The sequence below is a fragment of the Moschus berezovskii genome, chromosome 6 (assembly GCF_049115385.1).
Source record: "Moschus berezovskii isolate FMDL1 chromosome 6, NW_MosBer_1.0, whole genome shotgun sequence".
Taxonomy (NCBI): domain Eukaryota; kingdom Metazoa; phylum Chordata; class Mammalia; order Artiodactyla; family Moschidae; genus Moschus; species Moschus berezovskii.
The window spans coordinates 29,865,210-29,881,789 of NC_142465.1; the positions used below are offsets into that span (position 1 = coordinate 29,865,210).

Genomic DNA, 16,580 nt, shown 5'->3' on the forward strand with positions numbered 1-16,580 from the left:
GGAGAAATTTAAATAACGAAGTCTGTCTGGTTTTGCATAGGGTGGGGTGTAGGTAATAAAGCATCACTGGGAAAACGGTGATACTTCCTAATCATGTTTAAGAAAAATCATAGAAATAGTAAACTGGAGTGTCTCTGGGCATACTGAATGGATTGACTGTACAGTCTGACATAGGCTTCCAGCGTTCCCAAGTTCCCAGGGGCACGGGGAAGCAAGACTGGCGGCTCGATCATCCTGTATTTTTGAGGACTTGAGAGCTTTAAAATAGTACCCTATTCTTTGTTTATCCTGCAGCTTAAATAACATTCTTGTGGGCTTGACTTGCCCCTTCTAATGTTAAATAGCATCAAACCCTAAAAGATGGTAAACAGTGACAAGGTGTTGTAATGGCACTTAAAATTGACTGACATCCTATCACCTGAATACAGTTTAAGTAGTAGTCTCGTTTGGTTTTTCTTAACTGTGAGCCCTAGAATTTATTCTCTAAGAGTGTGAGTTAGGCAATGATAAAATGGTTCAAAGTAGTAAAAGAATGCCTAAAGGGGAGAAACTAATAGGAAGAGGAAGGTGCTATAAGGGTTTTTTATATTAAACTTGGGTGACTTCAGTTCTAGTTTGATTCCACTTCTTAGGGCTCCTTTTGATACATTTTATTTCTGATTTCCTGATGCAGTTTTTTCTTTCCCCCAGCACTTTGGATTTGGCTCCTTAATTCCCAATATGGAAGACACTTACAGTAAGTACTTCTTGTTGCTTTTAGAAAATAAGTTACTTACATGTAGTTTTCTCTCTGACAAGACTTTTAATGTGCTGAGAAAGATTCACTTTTTCGCTAAACTGCTGGGAAGAAAAAGTGAGACTGTTTTAGTAATGCGGAGAAATGTCCGAATTTAAAATAGGACCCTTAAAATTTAAATTAAAAAGTCTGAGAAGTCATCAAACTTCGAGAAAGCTGTGGTTGGGACTCCTGTGTTAAACTATATTTTTATTTATTAAGTGAAGAATTTTCATTCTTTAGGACTTCAGTTTCTTTTGTTAGTGACACAGGGATGGTAACCCCTGGTTTCTATTTTGTGGATTAATATGGTATACCTCATGTTGATGTGCATTGAGTTTTTAGGATTAAAGAAATCCTAGGGAGGATTCTTCTTTCTCAAGTGATCCAGGAATCTCAATGGCCCAGCAAATCAAATGGGAGCCGGGAGAGCTAAGATCATGCAAGGGTAGAACAAGAGAGGCCTGAAAAGCCATTTCATTCAACACTAGAATTTTACAACTGAGAAATCAGAGCTTAGGTTAACTGATTTGCCCCATGGTTACATTGTTGGGGACAGAGTCAGAACCAGAGCCTTGTATGTTGTTTATATGTAGTGCCCTACTTGATACCACTAGGCACTATGGTTTCTAGACCCTAACCAAGTTTGAGGAACATCTGAGTGGATGAAACTTGTCAACAAGGCCGCCTTTGTTTCCTACTTTGATATCTTGTTCAGAATCTCTTAAGTTCTAATGGAAAAATATTTTAGTTCCATTCTGCCTTCAAGGAAGAGTTCAATAGAACCTTTATCACCAACATGTAGAAACTACATGGAAGCAGTCTTTATTAAATACCTACTATAGCATGCAGAAGAATCACCTGGGATACTTGTTAAGACGCAAGTTTCTGGAGCCCTCCTCGCAAATTTTTGATTCAGAAGGTCTGGGATGCAAGAATTTGTATTTCTAACACGTTCCCAGGTGGTAATGCTAATCTGAGGACCATACTTTGAGAATAATGGATCTAGAAGTCTGATTCTCCTTGATCTTCCTTAGGACTCCCTCCTTCACTTCCTTAATTTTTCTAAAAATCAAAATCTGAGATTTCCGTGTGAGATAGATACGAAAGATTTATATTTATTTATTCTTGGAAGCTTACTACTCTATTAAATTAGAAAGCATCATCTCCCCCTTATGTCTCTTATTCTTTACTTTTTCTAGTGGTGATTTTTTTCTTAGAAAAATATCACTTGGATCTTGTAATTATTGCTACATAGCACAGACTTTTTTAATCAGTAGATGTTTGTTAAAGAATGGTTGATTTTTCTGTTTATAGAAAATGTTTAAGTTTGTTGATAAGTAAATTTAATAAAATATATTGGCTTGTAAAGAATCAACTCCTTTAAGCATAGCATTTTTTTCTGTTTATCTGTGTCTTAGTAAAGTTTCATTGTTTTAAGATTTAAAAAAAAAAAAAACCTGGCATTATGTTAGAAATGCATAATCTCAGGCCTCGTCTCAAACGTGCTGAATCAGAATCTACAGTCCTCAAGTGATTTAACACCAGGAACCAAGTTAAAGTGAGAAATACGGTTTAGGATGTACTTGACCTTTTCCCCCAGCTGATCTAAAACTGTGATCTGATAGATTCCTGAAAATCTCCAGCTTCTGTCTTCAGGCAGTACCCCTTAGCTGCTGATACTCTTGTCAGGTCTGGTTCCTCATTTCTGTGAAGTTTCCTCCATTTCTCACCATGGGTTCTGGGCCCTATCCAAGTGTGAGGAATATCTGAGTCTGTGCTTTTGGAGCAAGCTTGTCCATGAGGCCTACTTTGTTTTCCAAATTAAGTTATATTCCCAAAAAGTCACTCAAGATTTTTGCTGATCTCTAACAATCTAGAGAGGTGGGATGGGGTGGGATATGAGAGGGAGGGGAACATAGGTATACCTATGACTGATTCATATTGATGTATGGCAGAAATCAACACAATATTGTAAAGCAATTATCTCCAATTAAAAAGAAATTAAAATTTTTTTTAATGTTAAAAAAACAGGTAAACCAATTTAAGGGACATTCTAAAAAATTTTTTTTGCTGAGGAGTTCAATAGTATTTGTTACAACTTTAAATTCATATAATACTTTGTTCAGTACTGTTAGGTATCTGCCCAAGAAAAATACTCATACAGTACACAGATAAGTATATATTAGGTTGCTAGCCACAGCATTTATATAATAGTAAAAACTAGAAACAAATGTATCAGTAAGGGAACTGATTAAGAATCTGTGCTACATCCATATGCAGCAGGGAAATGTTTCTTACATTTCACTGATATAGAAGGAGCTGTTCAGTTCAGTCGCTCAGTCGTGTCCAACTCTTTGCGACCCCATGAATCACAGCACGCCAGGCCTCCCTGTCCATCACCAACTCCCGGAGTTCACTCAAACTCACCTCCATCGAGTCGGTGATGCCATCCAGCCTTCTCATTCTCTGTCGTCCCCTTCTCCTCCTGCCCCCAATCCCTCCCAGCATCAGAGTCTTTTCCAGTGAGTCAGCTCGTCGCATGAGGTGGCCAAAGGATTGGAGTTTCAGCCTCAGCATCAGTCCTTCCAATGAACACCCAGGATTGATCTCCTTTAGAATGGACTGGTTGGATCTCCTTGCAGTACAAGGGACTCTCAAGAGTCTTCTCTAGCACCACAGTTCAAAAGCATCAATTCTTCGGCGATCAGCTTTCTTCACAGTCCAACTCTCACATCCATACATGACCACGGGAAAAACCATAGCCTTGACTAGACGGACCTTTGTTGGCAAAGTAATGTCTCTGCTTTTTAATATGCTGTCTAGGTTGGTCATACCTTTCCTTCCAAGGAGTAAGCATCTTTTAATTTCATGGCTGCAATCAGCATCTGCAGTGATTTTGGAGCCCCCAAAAATAAAGTCTGAGCTGTTAAGTTTGGTTTTGTTTGTTTTTTTTTTTAAAGAAAAGCAAATAAAATAGTTATAGGAAGTCTTGTCACGTGCTACACTATGGATAAACTTTGAGGACATTGTGGTAATTTAAATAAATTAATTACAAAAAGACCACATGCCATATGATTTTACTTACGTGAAATATCTAGAATAGTCAAACTCATAGAAACAAAAAGTAGAATGATGGCTGCCAGAGCTTTCAGGGAGGAGGCAATGGGAGTTATTTAATGGGTATAGAGTTTGTTTGGCAAGGTGAAAATTTCTAGAGATTGTCTAGATTCACAACAATGTTAATATACTTAACACCGATAAACTGTACACTTTTAAATAGTTAAGGTGATGAGTTTTATGTTATTTATATTATTACCATTAAAATTTTTAAATTAAACATAAAATTGAAAAAATTCTAATCTTTAAATAAAAGACCCGTTTAGAGCAGATCAAAGTTATTAGAGACCAAAAAGTAAAGCATTTTAGTTGGAAGCTATCATTATTAACTCTGATGTATGCCACTGTATGAGCAGTAAAATGTGTATGAATCAAAAAGTATGTCCAGTCTGTCAGCTACTGACATGGGCTATCATTTGCTTGTGATGAAATGGTTTAAATGGAGGGAAACTAACAAGAATTTCATCTGTATACTCTTCCTGTGTATCCTGAAGCTTCAGAAATGTGAAAAGATCACTGCTCAGGATGAGCCTGGTTGGCATAATAAGCCTGCTTGTCCTTTAAGACTTTTCATTCCTATTCATTCTGTCCTTCAAGTCACCTTTCTGGCTAATTTGCACCATGATCATGGTTAGCAATTTATCCCATGTTTACCACTCTTCAGGGACACTGTTTCAATTCCCCCCGCTTCTGATTTTCATAGCAGTCTCTTGGTTTATAAGCTTCTTATCAAAAGTGAATTGTTTATCTTATTTCACTTTTATTATTGCCTTCAGTGGTGGCAACAGCATTTTATTAGATTGCCTCTTGTCCTCATAATGTATTCAAAATGTACTTAACTGTTTAATTTCTCTTCTTTAACCAAGATTGTTAAAATTTGGGGCTCAGCGTGGACATTTTACAGAACCTAAGAGTAGTCTTGCACGTTATGAGAAAGTTCTCTAGTTTCTATTAAACTATTGAAATGGAGCCTGAAAGTATAGGCTTCTAAGGATACTTTTAAATTCCTCAATATAGGTTAGGGGTTGGCTTTCTCACAGTAGCCCCATATATCTGCAGTTGTATTAAACTTAGGAGGTTCTGTTTTTGCAGAGTATTCTACTTTTTATCTGGCCAATTTCATGATCATCAGATTAAAGAATTCTCTGTTTTTTTTTCTCATTATGTTCCAAAATATGAAATTTTGGAACCTTTACCAATTTGGTAAAGGTATTAGTCTCATTTGAGAGGTAACTAGATTCACTGACTAGGAGCTATTTCAAGAAGTACATTAAATCAGGCAGACAAAAAAAAATCTATCAACGAATATTTCCTAAGCTTCCATAGAACATATAACTGATATAGAGCACTGCTTACCAACTTTTTTCATGTCATGGCAAGCTAGTAAATAGGGATGCTGGTGTCGGGGGTTAACTACCCTCAGCTTGCCCTGAGACTAGTTGGGGAATATGGGTACATGTGCAGTGGACTCCCACATCAGTGTTTCAGTACATTATCCGCTCCAACCTTCAGTATACTGCCTGGGAAGTTTTGGTTGAACTAGCTATAGAGAAAAGAATGACCCTGAATTAGCACTTTCAGAAAAGGAAAAGACGTATCATTTAATTTTTTGTTATAATAAGGATTACCAACAATAAAAACAACAGTATTTATGTACAACCAAATGTGAACTTTGACCCCATCCCATGAATGCTGGCTTTGCTGGACTTGATTCAGTGACACAGCTTTATCTTACATTTTCAAATGTTTTTAGTCACCCTTTGAAAAAAATCTTTCAAGTTGTTGTTAGGCTGTCTTGTTCAGTTTTTACAGATGCTGTTGAAAAATCCATGTTCCAGGGATGCTTAAATGTTGCAAGGGCCTGTTAAGCTTTATATTTACCCTGTTTTTCTCTCTTTCAGTCGATACTCTGGACCCTGAAAAGCTGTTACAATGCCCCTATGATAAAAACCACCAAATCAGGGCCTGCAGGTTTCCTTATCATCTTATCAAGTGCAGAAAGGTATGATATTATATTCTCAATTTGCCCGGTGATGGCCTCCTGAGTTCTTTTTACTAAAAAGCTAGATTTTATAAATATCAAATAATTTTAGCATATATGTTTTAATTAAATGCCAGAATTGCTTTGGAGGTTAAATGCCAACATTTATAGAAAAGAATTTCTTTATTTCTTGGGTATGTAAGTTTTTTCTCATTTTGGTTTTTCCCCCAACTAATGACACAGCACCCTTAAACAGTTTTTCTCCAGTCTTCTCACCCTCTGTGAAACAGAGGAAACACTAATTTTTACTAGTGATAAGAAATCATTCTTGCCTTGTAAATTTGATGTATTCATTGTCCTGATAAGGATTGAGTACTGTAATACACTTATTCCTGATTTTTTTGTTTGTTTGTTTAGAAATATTAGAGAAGTTGAACAGCTAGAGATTAACCCAAGGAAAGATTATTCATAAAAATAACTATTTCTCCGAGTTTCAACAGTAAGCATCTTTGGGGGGAGGGGGGGAAAAAACAGCTCAAAGAGTTTTTTCCCTCTGGTCACCTTTTGTAGGTTTAGTTGATGTAAACTAATTTAATGCTGATATATTAATTGAGGCAGTTTGAAAGCGTGGTTAGAATAGAAATATCGGATACAGAGGCCAAAGTTCTGCCAGGATTTCCTAAATTGGAAAACAGTTTAGGTATTTAATCCAAACCTGCATACAGTTCACATATGCATTAACATTCTTCAAAGGATGTTTCTCTTGCAGTCCTGGAGACGTGATTATAATGCCATTGTTGATCATTTCTCAGGTCCTTTCAATCTCTAGAGCAAGAATTCCTTAAGGTTGAACCTAGACATTACAGACCAGCAGATACCACCACAGCTTCCTGCTTTAGGCTCTCAGACATGTCCCAAGGAGAAAGGTCAGAAAAGGGAGCCAAGTGGTAAAAAGACATTATTGTAACTCCCCTCTCCTAATGCTCTTAATCTTCAGCCACAAAACCTTTGTATTAGAATGCGTTCTATTCCCTTTAAAAAATTATGGCGATGCCTGCCCTCACAATTTTCTCCATCTTCTATTTTTTTGCACCCTTCTCCCCACTTTACATTATTTTTACTTTTTTGAGTATCATTTGTGATATATCTTTTGCTTCTAATTTCTTAATTGCTGGTAAACTTAACATAGTATTTGGGTTATATTAAACACTTTGTTTTCTTGTTTTGTATTAAAATAAAGAACTTGGTCAACAGAGTTCTCTATCATCTGGACTTTTCCTTAGTGAAATAGCTGAAATAAAGGCCAAATTGTTCAGAGCCTCATTTCAGGCATCGGTCCTTTAAATAGGTGTTCACATGTTGATCTGAAAAACCACTGGGTCTGCCTCTCCTGCAGCTCCCTCCCCACAGCTGTCTTCCTGCACTTGTACTGCAGGAAGGGGAGGGGGGGTGCTACTTCAGTGCAGACAAAGTGTGTTTTACTGCTGCTGTTCCGTCCTGAGTGTCAGCTTTCAAAGACATCCAGAGCTGTGCCATTACAGGCTGTGCCACTGGACCCGCATGACCCTGAGAAGTAAACAGGGAGAAGATATAATTCAGACACCCAATCCTAAATTCACTGTTTACTTCCTTATAAACCACTTTAACCCCAGTATCTGTGTTGTCAGTCTTTATAATCATAACAAAGAGGTAATATGTCTGTGATCTGGATAGGTGAAAAATAATTCTCTCTTAATGTCCTACTGAGTGTACCTATCACAGTTCCACCACAAGTTTATTGACAAACCCCTTTAATTTTTTTCCCAGAATCATCCTGATATCGCAAACAAACTGGCGACTTGTCCCTTCAATGCTCGCCATCAGGTTCCACGGGCTGAAATCAGTCATCATATCTCAAGCTGTGATGACAAAAGCTGTATTGAGCAGGATGTAGGTAAGACTGACTAGCTAAGATGTTTCAGTACTGGAGGTTAGCTCCCTCAAATTTATATGATGCTACATTATCACCTTGATTTTTGGCTTTCATCATTTCTGAAAAACAATACTTTTCTGCCTTTAAGATTTTTAATCTTAGCAGCAAAAGATTGTCAGGTTATGTGTGCCAGACTTCTTTCTCTTCTGAACAACCTGATTCATTTTACTAATAATTCGTTTAAAAGTAAAAATTCTTTTATTACTGTACATATGGCAAACATCTTTGTTTCTGCTTCTTTTTCTTGTCTTCTGTCAGAAAGGAGATAAGACCTGTTTAGCTTTCGTCCTATCCATTTTTCAGAAACAAAGACCCTGCAACCTTTTAAGCCACTAACTCCTTTAAACATAATAACTTGGCAGTGTCCCCTTCTTAAGTCAGAATCTTTATTGTCTTGCAGTCAACCAAACCAGGAACCTTGGACAAGAGACTCTGGCTGAGAGCACATGGCAGTGCCCTCCTTGTGATGAAGACTGGGATAAAGGTGAAGGGCCTCTACATCTCTTTCTTCACAATGTCAAAATCTTGAGTCATTTGCTTTAGACAGAAGGAAGGTTTTCCTTTTTTATGCACTTATCATACTGTTCAGAATGCCTTATTATTCTTATTGAGCCCCAGTACAAACACATTTGTATCTCTGTGCAGACACGTGGAACAGCCTTTCCCACTTGATTGGAAAAGAACACTACTTTACATCTGTTTTTTTCATAAATTGTGTTATACCATCTGTGTTTGGTTGTTACTAGGCACGTTTATTATTATTTATGTTGCTTATGTTTATATCCTTCAGTTGAATTCTTGCTACTGTGTCACTTAGGGTACTTGACCAGTTTTTACTTGCTTCTCTGAACTTAAGTTTATTATTTCTCATCTTACAAATTCAACTAGCATGAATTGGTGTTTTACTTAGTTAGCACCACAAACTGTGTTTTGTTTTCTTTGGCAGATTTGTGGGAACAGACCAGCACCCCATTTGTCTGGGGCACAGCCAACTACTGTGGCAACAATAGGTAAGTGAAAAGATCTCATTCCCACCACTTCCTCCCAGAATCAAAGTGCTCTGTTACCAACAGAAGGCTCCAGAGCGTGTATTGACCTCTTTCCTCAATGATGTTTCTTGGTGGTAATTTGTCTAGATATAGTTTTGGTGGGTTTTTTCTATTTATTCCTTGAGTCAGAAAGGTCACATGCTTTGCATTAATTCCTGTGGGAACACAAAACTACTAGCTTGTAGTCTAGCACAGGAGACAGTGGCGCCAGCCATTCTTATGTCTTAGCTAGAGTTTTTGCTAAGTTCATGTTCTTTTAATGCTTTGAAAAACTTATGTAGCTATACTGTATGTGTTATTTTTGCTCTGGATAACTAGTGTCTAAGGAAAAAGTAAACTTAAAAGTTCCTGATTTGAGATTGGACAATCCATAATACCAGTTAGGTAGGGAAAAAACTCATCTCTCCTTCCCCACTGATTTTGTATCTGATTTAAATCTATAAGATTTTTCATTACCACTTGATCTTCAAACTTTAAGATCATGTTCTGAATTCCCTGGCAGTCCAGTAGTTTGAACTCCACACTTTCACTGCCAGGGGTGCGGTTCCATCCCTAGCTGGGGAACTAAGATCTCATAAGCCATATAGTGTAGCCAAAAAGAAAAAAAGATAATATTTCAAACCCAAATGAGAGCATTTCCAGATTAGAAAATGAAAGTATTAGATAGTAGACTTCATTTTTTCCTCAAATAGAATACTTAAGCAATTTTTATTTTTTAGCTCCTAAAGTCAGTTATTTTAAGTGTACAGTTACTGTAGTTTATGTGTGCACTGAGATAGAAAAGCTTAAAGATGAATTCCATTGGTACAGTTTTAATTTTATCTCAATTCTGTGAGATTTGTTGCGTTTAGTTTGGTCGTCTTGGCATTTTTTTTATCTCTTATGTATACTGAGTGAATTGATGAGCTTGTCATACAATTGAACAGTAGATGGCATTGCTATTTATCTCAATTTCTAGAAAATGAAAATGGTTAAACCCATCTTAATGCCTGTACAGAACAGTGAGCTTTCCAGAGAAGTGGTAATCATTCTAATTGCAAGAATGTTTTGATGGAAATGTGTTTACATTTCAGAATATAGGTGGTTGTTTTTCTCCAAATTACAAAAAACACATTTTGATTGTCTTATGTGTGCCTGCCTAAAGAATGCAAATATGCCAGCATACTCATATTCATCTCTCTTTTTGCAGCCCTGCAAGCAATATAGTTATGGAACATAAGAGTAACCTGGCTTCAGGCATGCGTGTTCCCAAGTCTCTGCCATATGTTCTGCCATGGAAAAACAGTAAGTGAAATAGTGGCAAAATGCTTTTACTGTTTGTTATGCTAAATAAATACAATTGGTCTTAATTATTCAAGGACATGTTCAGTCTGAATACCGAATACCTTGCACCCATATGACCCTGAGAGTGAGTGCCTCCTCATATTTTGCATCTTAAGCACCTCACTCACTTCACTCTAGTCCTAACCCTGGTTAGTAACAGGCAAGTACAAGATCACAGAAGCCTAAAGAGTATTTTCAAGACAGGGTGATGGAGGAAGAAAGGGCATCCCACTCCAGTATTCTTGCCTGGGAAATCCCATGAACAGAGGAGCCTGGGGTCACAGAGAGTCAGATACATCTTAGCAACTGAGCACGTGTGCATACTAGTTGAGCTTCCCAGTAGAAAGCTCTGTGCTGTGTGCTCTCATCAGTATTCTTATCTGCTCTTCAAAACTCTATAAACGAGGAAAGTTTGGTAATTAAAATTTTTTAATTATAAAATACATACTAATTGCACAAAAAATTGTTTGCTTTGCTGGTAGTTGGCAGATCTGGACCCTGAATGAGTCTCTTAACTCCCAAGACCAGAATTATCCCCTCGTTTCCTTTCCTGTCTTTTTAGTTCTCTTTGTTTCCTGCCCACTCCCACCTCTCTCATACCCTTTCTCTACCCCCATCTCAAGCCTTTGGTTTCAGCTATGAATAAATGCCTACTTCAATTGTGAATTACTAATGGCTTAAAAAATTACATTTTTGCAAATAAAACTCAAACCGAGAAAGAAAAAAAGGGTGACCACTGACATCGGATTCCATGAATAAATTTGGGACCAATAAAAAGACTATCTATTTTAGCTAGGAGGAAATCATCCCTGATTTTTAAAGCATAATATCAATAGGGAATTGGGATTAGAAATTGCATTGCAAGGGCCTGAAAGGTAATGGGTAGAGACAAAATAAAAGTAATAAGAACCAGCATAAGAATGGTATTCAGATGTCTCCCCAAGGCTTCAGAGACAATGCTGAGTAAACAGGTCTGAAATTCATGTCATACCACCCTAGTAAAGAAATTCGCATATATTGGTACACCCAACATACTGTCATTTTTATTTAATATAAACTTCCTTTTCCTAATGTTGCCCTCAAATTCAGATTTCCTTGATTTCAGTCTTTGTTGTTGTTTGAGCTAATTTTTAGGTGGTTACAGGATCCCCTTTAAAACATTTCCCTTTGGATAGTTGCATTTCCCCAAAAATGAGATTACCTAATCATATGCCATAAGGCTTGATAGGTAGAAGACTATTTTCTTTTTCCATGCTGAGTAGAATCCAGTCACTAATTTTAAATTCTACTTTATTATATAATTCCATATACCCCAGGAATAAATCATTTGTGTTTAGTAAGACTAGGGGGTGGAGTGAATTTCAGTTGACATGGTATATTTATTTTGAAATATTTCTACTCCATAGATGGAAATGCACAGTAACCGAATGTTTCATCAAGTAAGTGTTTCAGTTTTATTTCACAGTTTTTTCATACGGTAGCAAGATTTAACTGGACATAAAGCAATTTGGGTCCAATTTTCTTTCAGATTATGGTACCAAATTAAAGCTGTGTGTGCGCCTTTCGTTTTTTAAGTATATCGCCTCTGTTGTGGCTCTACATGCTAATGAAGAAACATTTACTAGTTAAATTAGAGTTCTGTTACATGCCAAGTTGCTCTCCCTAACGTTGGTGCACATTGCCTTTTCCTTTTTTTTTTAAATCAAAGTTGCATTCTAGATCTATCATGCCTTCTTAATGGACTGAGATTAATCAGACAGCTGTGCTTCACTGCTTTGCAATTCTTTCCCTGTGCAGTACAATTTAATACTCATTAAAAAATTCATACTTTTTAACTAGCATTTTAAAGTTTTGGTTCTCCAAAAGTCTGTAGATCTAATTGCACTGTAGGTCTTATCTGAATATTTGATTTAGCAGAACCTCACAAAATCTATATAAAGAGACCAAAATCTTTTAGTTTTCACAGATGAAGCCCTTCTTTGAGATCACCCTATGTACCCACAGCAGAGCCAGGTTTGATGCTTCAGATGGCTGCCTTGGCTGAGGTTGACCAGCCACATGGCTTCTGGCAAAAGAGGAATATTGTTGGGCTGGGAATGGGATGATGATCCCACTGTCTTGAGATAGTAGGCCTTCAGTGAATATTTATTGAATGAATGAGTAATTGGCTTGTTGCCTTGTAGTCCATTCACTTTTTCTGAACAGTGAAGCAGATGGATCTTCTTCGAACTAGGGTTTGTTTTGTACCAAAACTGATGTTTCTTCTGGTGAGAAACAGAAGATATTCTAAAAGCAAACACCCCTTAGCTGAGAACAATAATATTTATCAGTTGCTTCTAGGGACCGGCCATTTTTCTTGGTAGGTTCTGACATCAAATTATTAAATATATCTGGAAGCCAGAACATTGGATTTGGTCCCAGAAGGGAAAGAGACACAACTGCCCTGGAGTGCGTCAGAAAAGCACACACAGCCCTGTGTAAATGGAGGACTTTGAACCCTTCTCTGGCACTCTGCTTCAGATGTTTGGTGTTCATCCAGTATGGATAGCTACCTATCCAATGGCTACTCTACCACTGGAAAGCCTAGGAGAAACTTCTGTCACTTAAGACTAAACACTTTTCTGCTTTGGAAAAGTGATAAACTCATTACACACTGATAATTTTTTTGTACGTGTTACCACAGAGGAATAAGGGGGAAAATTTAGGTAAGAATCCTCAACTAGCCACAGATCTTCCTATCCTCCTTAGTTAAAAATAAAGCATCATTTTTTGAACGCCTGTTGTTGCAAAATTTTCTTCTTTGGATAATCCACACACACACACACACGGAAGGCATGAGTTATTCACTTAAGGAACTTAAGAGTAAGCAGAAAATTATTTCTTATTGCATATACATGAAAAGGATTCGTTCACCTTGCACTTAAATGCTTTATCCCATTTATGTTTTTATCAACAATATTTTACCAGATAAGTGCCTCAGAAGCAAGTAATACCGTGTTCATTTTTGTTCCCCTAATATGCATTGTGGGCTTCCCTGACAGCTCAGCTGGTCCTGGGTTGAGAAGATCCCTTGGAGAAGGGAATGGCTACCCACTCCAATATTATGGCCTGGAGAATTCCATGGACTATATAGTCCATGGGTTCACAAAGAGTTGGGCAGAACTGAGTGACTTTACTTTCAATGTGCATCCTAACAGCTCAGAAAATATTATTGAATTAATGAGTAGATAGAATATATGAAAAGAGAAAAAAATAAATTAATTGGAGTTAATCCAGAATTGTCTGGAGAAGTCAGTTGCCTGGGTGGTCAATTCTGATGTTCTCTTCACCCATGATAACTGTTGCTACAAGGACTGTATATTGATCTCTGTATAGAATGGTTTTAAATCAATTAACAAGTTTCTGTGTGATTAGTGATACTAAAGAGCTAAGGGTCAGAAGGTACTTGGTGTTCTGCCCTTAACAGCAACAGATTCTTCCAGCAGACCAAGAGACTTTAATTGGGCTATAGTTGTGTGGCCTATTGTCAGATGTAGTCAGTGCTTTTGTCATTGAAAGGAACTAAGAACTCTTATTTTATTCTTGTTTCCTTACAGATGCCAGACCCTGGAAGACTTTTCTTCCTGCTACAGTGGGTTCTTCATTTTTTTTCTCCTAATCTAATTATAGAAAGATAAACTGTGACTTTCAAACTGACAAGTACCTTTTTTTCCCTCCCCACTTTGAGTCCTTACTCATTTGATACAAGAAAAAACCCTCATGCTCAGAAGAAATGTTTCAAGTAAACTATCATTGTCGATAGCTTGATAATTTGGTTAAGTGCCTGCAGCCCCAAGATCAGAATTCATATCCCATTCCGCATTAATGAAACAGAATCATCTAAAGTTACCTTAAAGGATCCAGCTACAGCAGGCAAGAAATTTGGATTGGAAAAAGTAACTGTGTGTTTGTGTTCTCTGACTCACATGAACCAAATTCCTTCTAGCATTTATAGGAATGGACCTTTTCTGATTAATGTATCTGTTTACTGAGTCTTTGATGTTGATAGCATTTATATATAGAAATATACCCCATTCTTATTTAGAATCCTTAGGACATCTTGTTCCCTAAACTTTTCTAACTTAGGATAGGTTTCTTTTCTCTTTCCCACATTCCAGCTAGAAATTATACTAGCTGTCAAGGTAGGTGTGGATTATGTAGGAGTGAAGATTAGAATGAAGAGGAGGAACTAGTGTACATGTGGAGAAGAGAGAAGCTTTCCACCTGTGTGTGAAATTTGATTAAGCTCAAAGCTGAAATGTGTGAAGGCCCTGGGACGTGTGTGTAACAAGTTAGATTTCTGAAATACCCAAGGCTCTGGCTATCCTAGCATCTTGTTGGCCCTCAAAAGGAGACTTCATAATCCCCCAGACTAATTCCTTATTTGGTTGGTTGTTTTCAGATTTGGTGTGGTTTGAGTTTAAAACTGTCTGGCATGGGAAGGGATTTGCGATCTGATATAGATAGGGACTCAGAGGAAGCATACTGACAAGTAATTCCAAAAGTGATCTCTTGAGTATTGTTTGTAGGGGAAATGGGCTCTTATGGAATGCTTCTTCCACAAGTTTCATGCAAAACAGGATTCTCTCCTAATGAAGCAAAGCTATCTGTTTATTTAGTTCCTACTTATATAGACAGATTCGAGATAAGCCCTAATACAATAGTATTTCTGCTTCTACTGGTATAAATAAGTGAATAAGTAAACTATTTCTTCTGGAGAGGGTGGTGTGGTGTATTAAACAGGAGGAAAAAACACCCATTATGCCCCTAATTCTGGTCACTTAATGTTTGTCCGTCAACAGCTCACAGCAGTTTAACTTTATCTAAAAATAGTGGGCTTCCCTGGTGGCTCAGAGGATAAAGCGTCTGCCTCCAATGTGGGAGACCGGGGTTCGATCCCTGGGTCGGGAAGATCCCCTGGAGAAGGAAACGGTAGCCCACTCCAGTATTCTTGCCTGGAGAATCCCATGGATGGAGAAGCCTGGTAGGCTACAGTCCACGGGGTCGCAAAGAGTCGGACACGACTGAGCAACAGAACAGAACAAAAATAGTTTTAACTGGAAAATACAAAATCCTTTTGATTTCATTTATTTGGGTGATGACAACCCAAACTGTCTATGCTACACTTGAAACCCAGAACTCTCCTACCAAGGTTAGGAAAAACAGAAGTATGAGTCTTATTGCAAAGAATTAGCTACTTGAGTCCAACTCAAAGAAGGGATTAAATAGAAAAGAGTTACTTTGTGTTTTTTAAATATCTCAAGAGGCAAATTAGGCTAGCATCTATCATTCATTAAAAACCTTATGTTGTTATTTTAGAAGGACACGTCTTTGCTCACCAGTTCTAGAACTTAACCAACAATACATCTGACCTGTCCAAGCATGAATAACACTCACTATAGGTGAATGCCTGTCTATATTAATTTTGTTAGCTCACAAAATAGACCACCCCATTGTCTCTTTAGTAAACTAATGATTAGTTTGGATTTAGTTTACTGGAAATTTTGGATATTCCCAAAAACTAGAGCAAAGAAGTACCTTAAATTCTACTACTACTACTGTCAGAAGTTGGGAGGTGAAGCTTATTTTTAAATGAGACCTTTTTCAGAGGCTGCCTTCTGTTTGGAATATGAACAGTGGAAAGTAAACAGTTGAATATTCTACCCTAATTTCAGTGAAGGTCAGGTGTTATAGTTAAAGGTAGACATGTTTCAGAAGCTTATCTTAGCCGCTGAGTTCTGCATTTTTATCTTATCCAGGAAGGATTTGCTTTCGGGAAGGCTGCCTTTCTCTGCGGGTATTCTAGAAGTGCCACTGTGATTTGCGAATGTTCTTACCAGGAATAAACAAATGTAGGTAGTAAATGATGCTTAGCTCTCCCGATAGCTGTACTTGAGGTAAACAAGGAGAGTATTCGGATTCAATTTCAGATAGCGCACTGCAGTACCCCTTCATTGGTGAGACAGAACAGTAGCTGCTTGTGTTAGTCTCTTACACCTATACTGGCATTCCGAGAGTCCTTTATTGCACTATTCACGATTCATATTACACTCCAAGGTAGACAAAAACTAAAGGGATGATATTATACTTATTACCATTTTTAAAGAGGCAGGTTGTAAAAAAATCAAGGTGATTTGTATACTATGTTTTAAGTGATTGAAGCGGGACTGTCCTTGGGGAGAAGATACCTCTTAGAAAATAACGTTTTCTTATGCCAGTTTAATGGGTAGAATAAGGAAAATGAGTTAAATTCCATGAGAAAATGACTATAGTGACTGCTCATTCTTTTGACCACTGTCTTCCTGGTACTGTTCAGGTTCA

General features: G+C 37.4%; 1 protein-coding gene across 1 annotated transcript; it reads left to right on the forward strand.

Annotated features, from left to right (window-relative positions):
• Positions 1-610: 610 nt before the first annotated feature.
• On the forward strand, positions 611-14,169 carry GTSF1 (gametocyte specific factor 1). Its single transcript, XM_088836675.1, has 8 exons — positions 611-736; positions 5,797-5,897; positions 7,683-7,809; positions 8,249-8,332; positions 8,795-8,858; positions 10,087-10,181; positions 11,627-11,659; positions 13,817-14,169. Exons 1-7 carry the CDS (start codon positions 721-723, stop codon positions 11,641-11,643), a joined length of 504 nt encoding a protein of 167 aa, XP_088692801.1. The 5' UTR covers positions 611-720; the 3' UTR covers positions 11,644-11,659; positions 13,817-14,169.
• The last annotated feature ends 2,411 nt before the right edge of the window (positions 14,170-16,580 follow it).

Excerpts from the sequence above, each read along its gene's own strand:
- GTSF1 (XM_088836675.1), top strand. Across the intron at positions 7,810-8,248 it reads CTGTATTGAGCAGGATGTAG|TCAACCAAACCAGGAACCTT; the intron begins GTAAGACTGACT and ends ATTGTCTTGCAG. Across the intron at positions 8,859-10,086 it reads AACTACTGTGGCAACAATAG|CCCTGCAAGCAATATAGTTA; the intron begins GTAAGTGAAAAG and ends CTCTTTTTGCAG.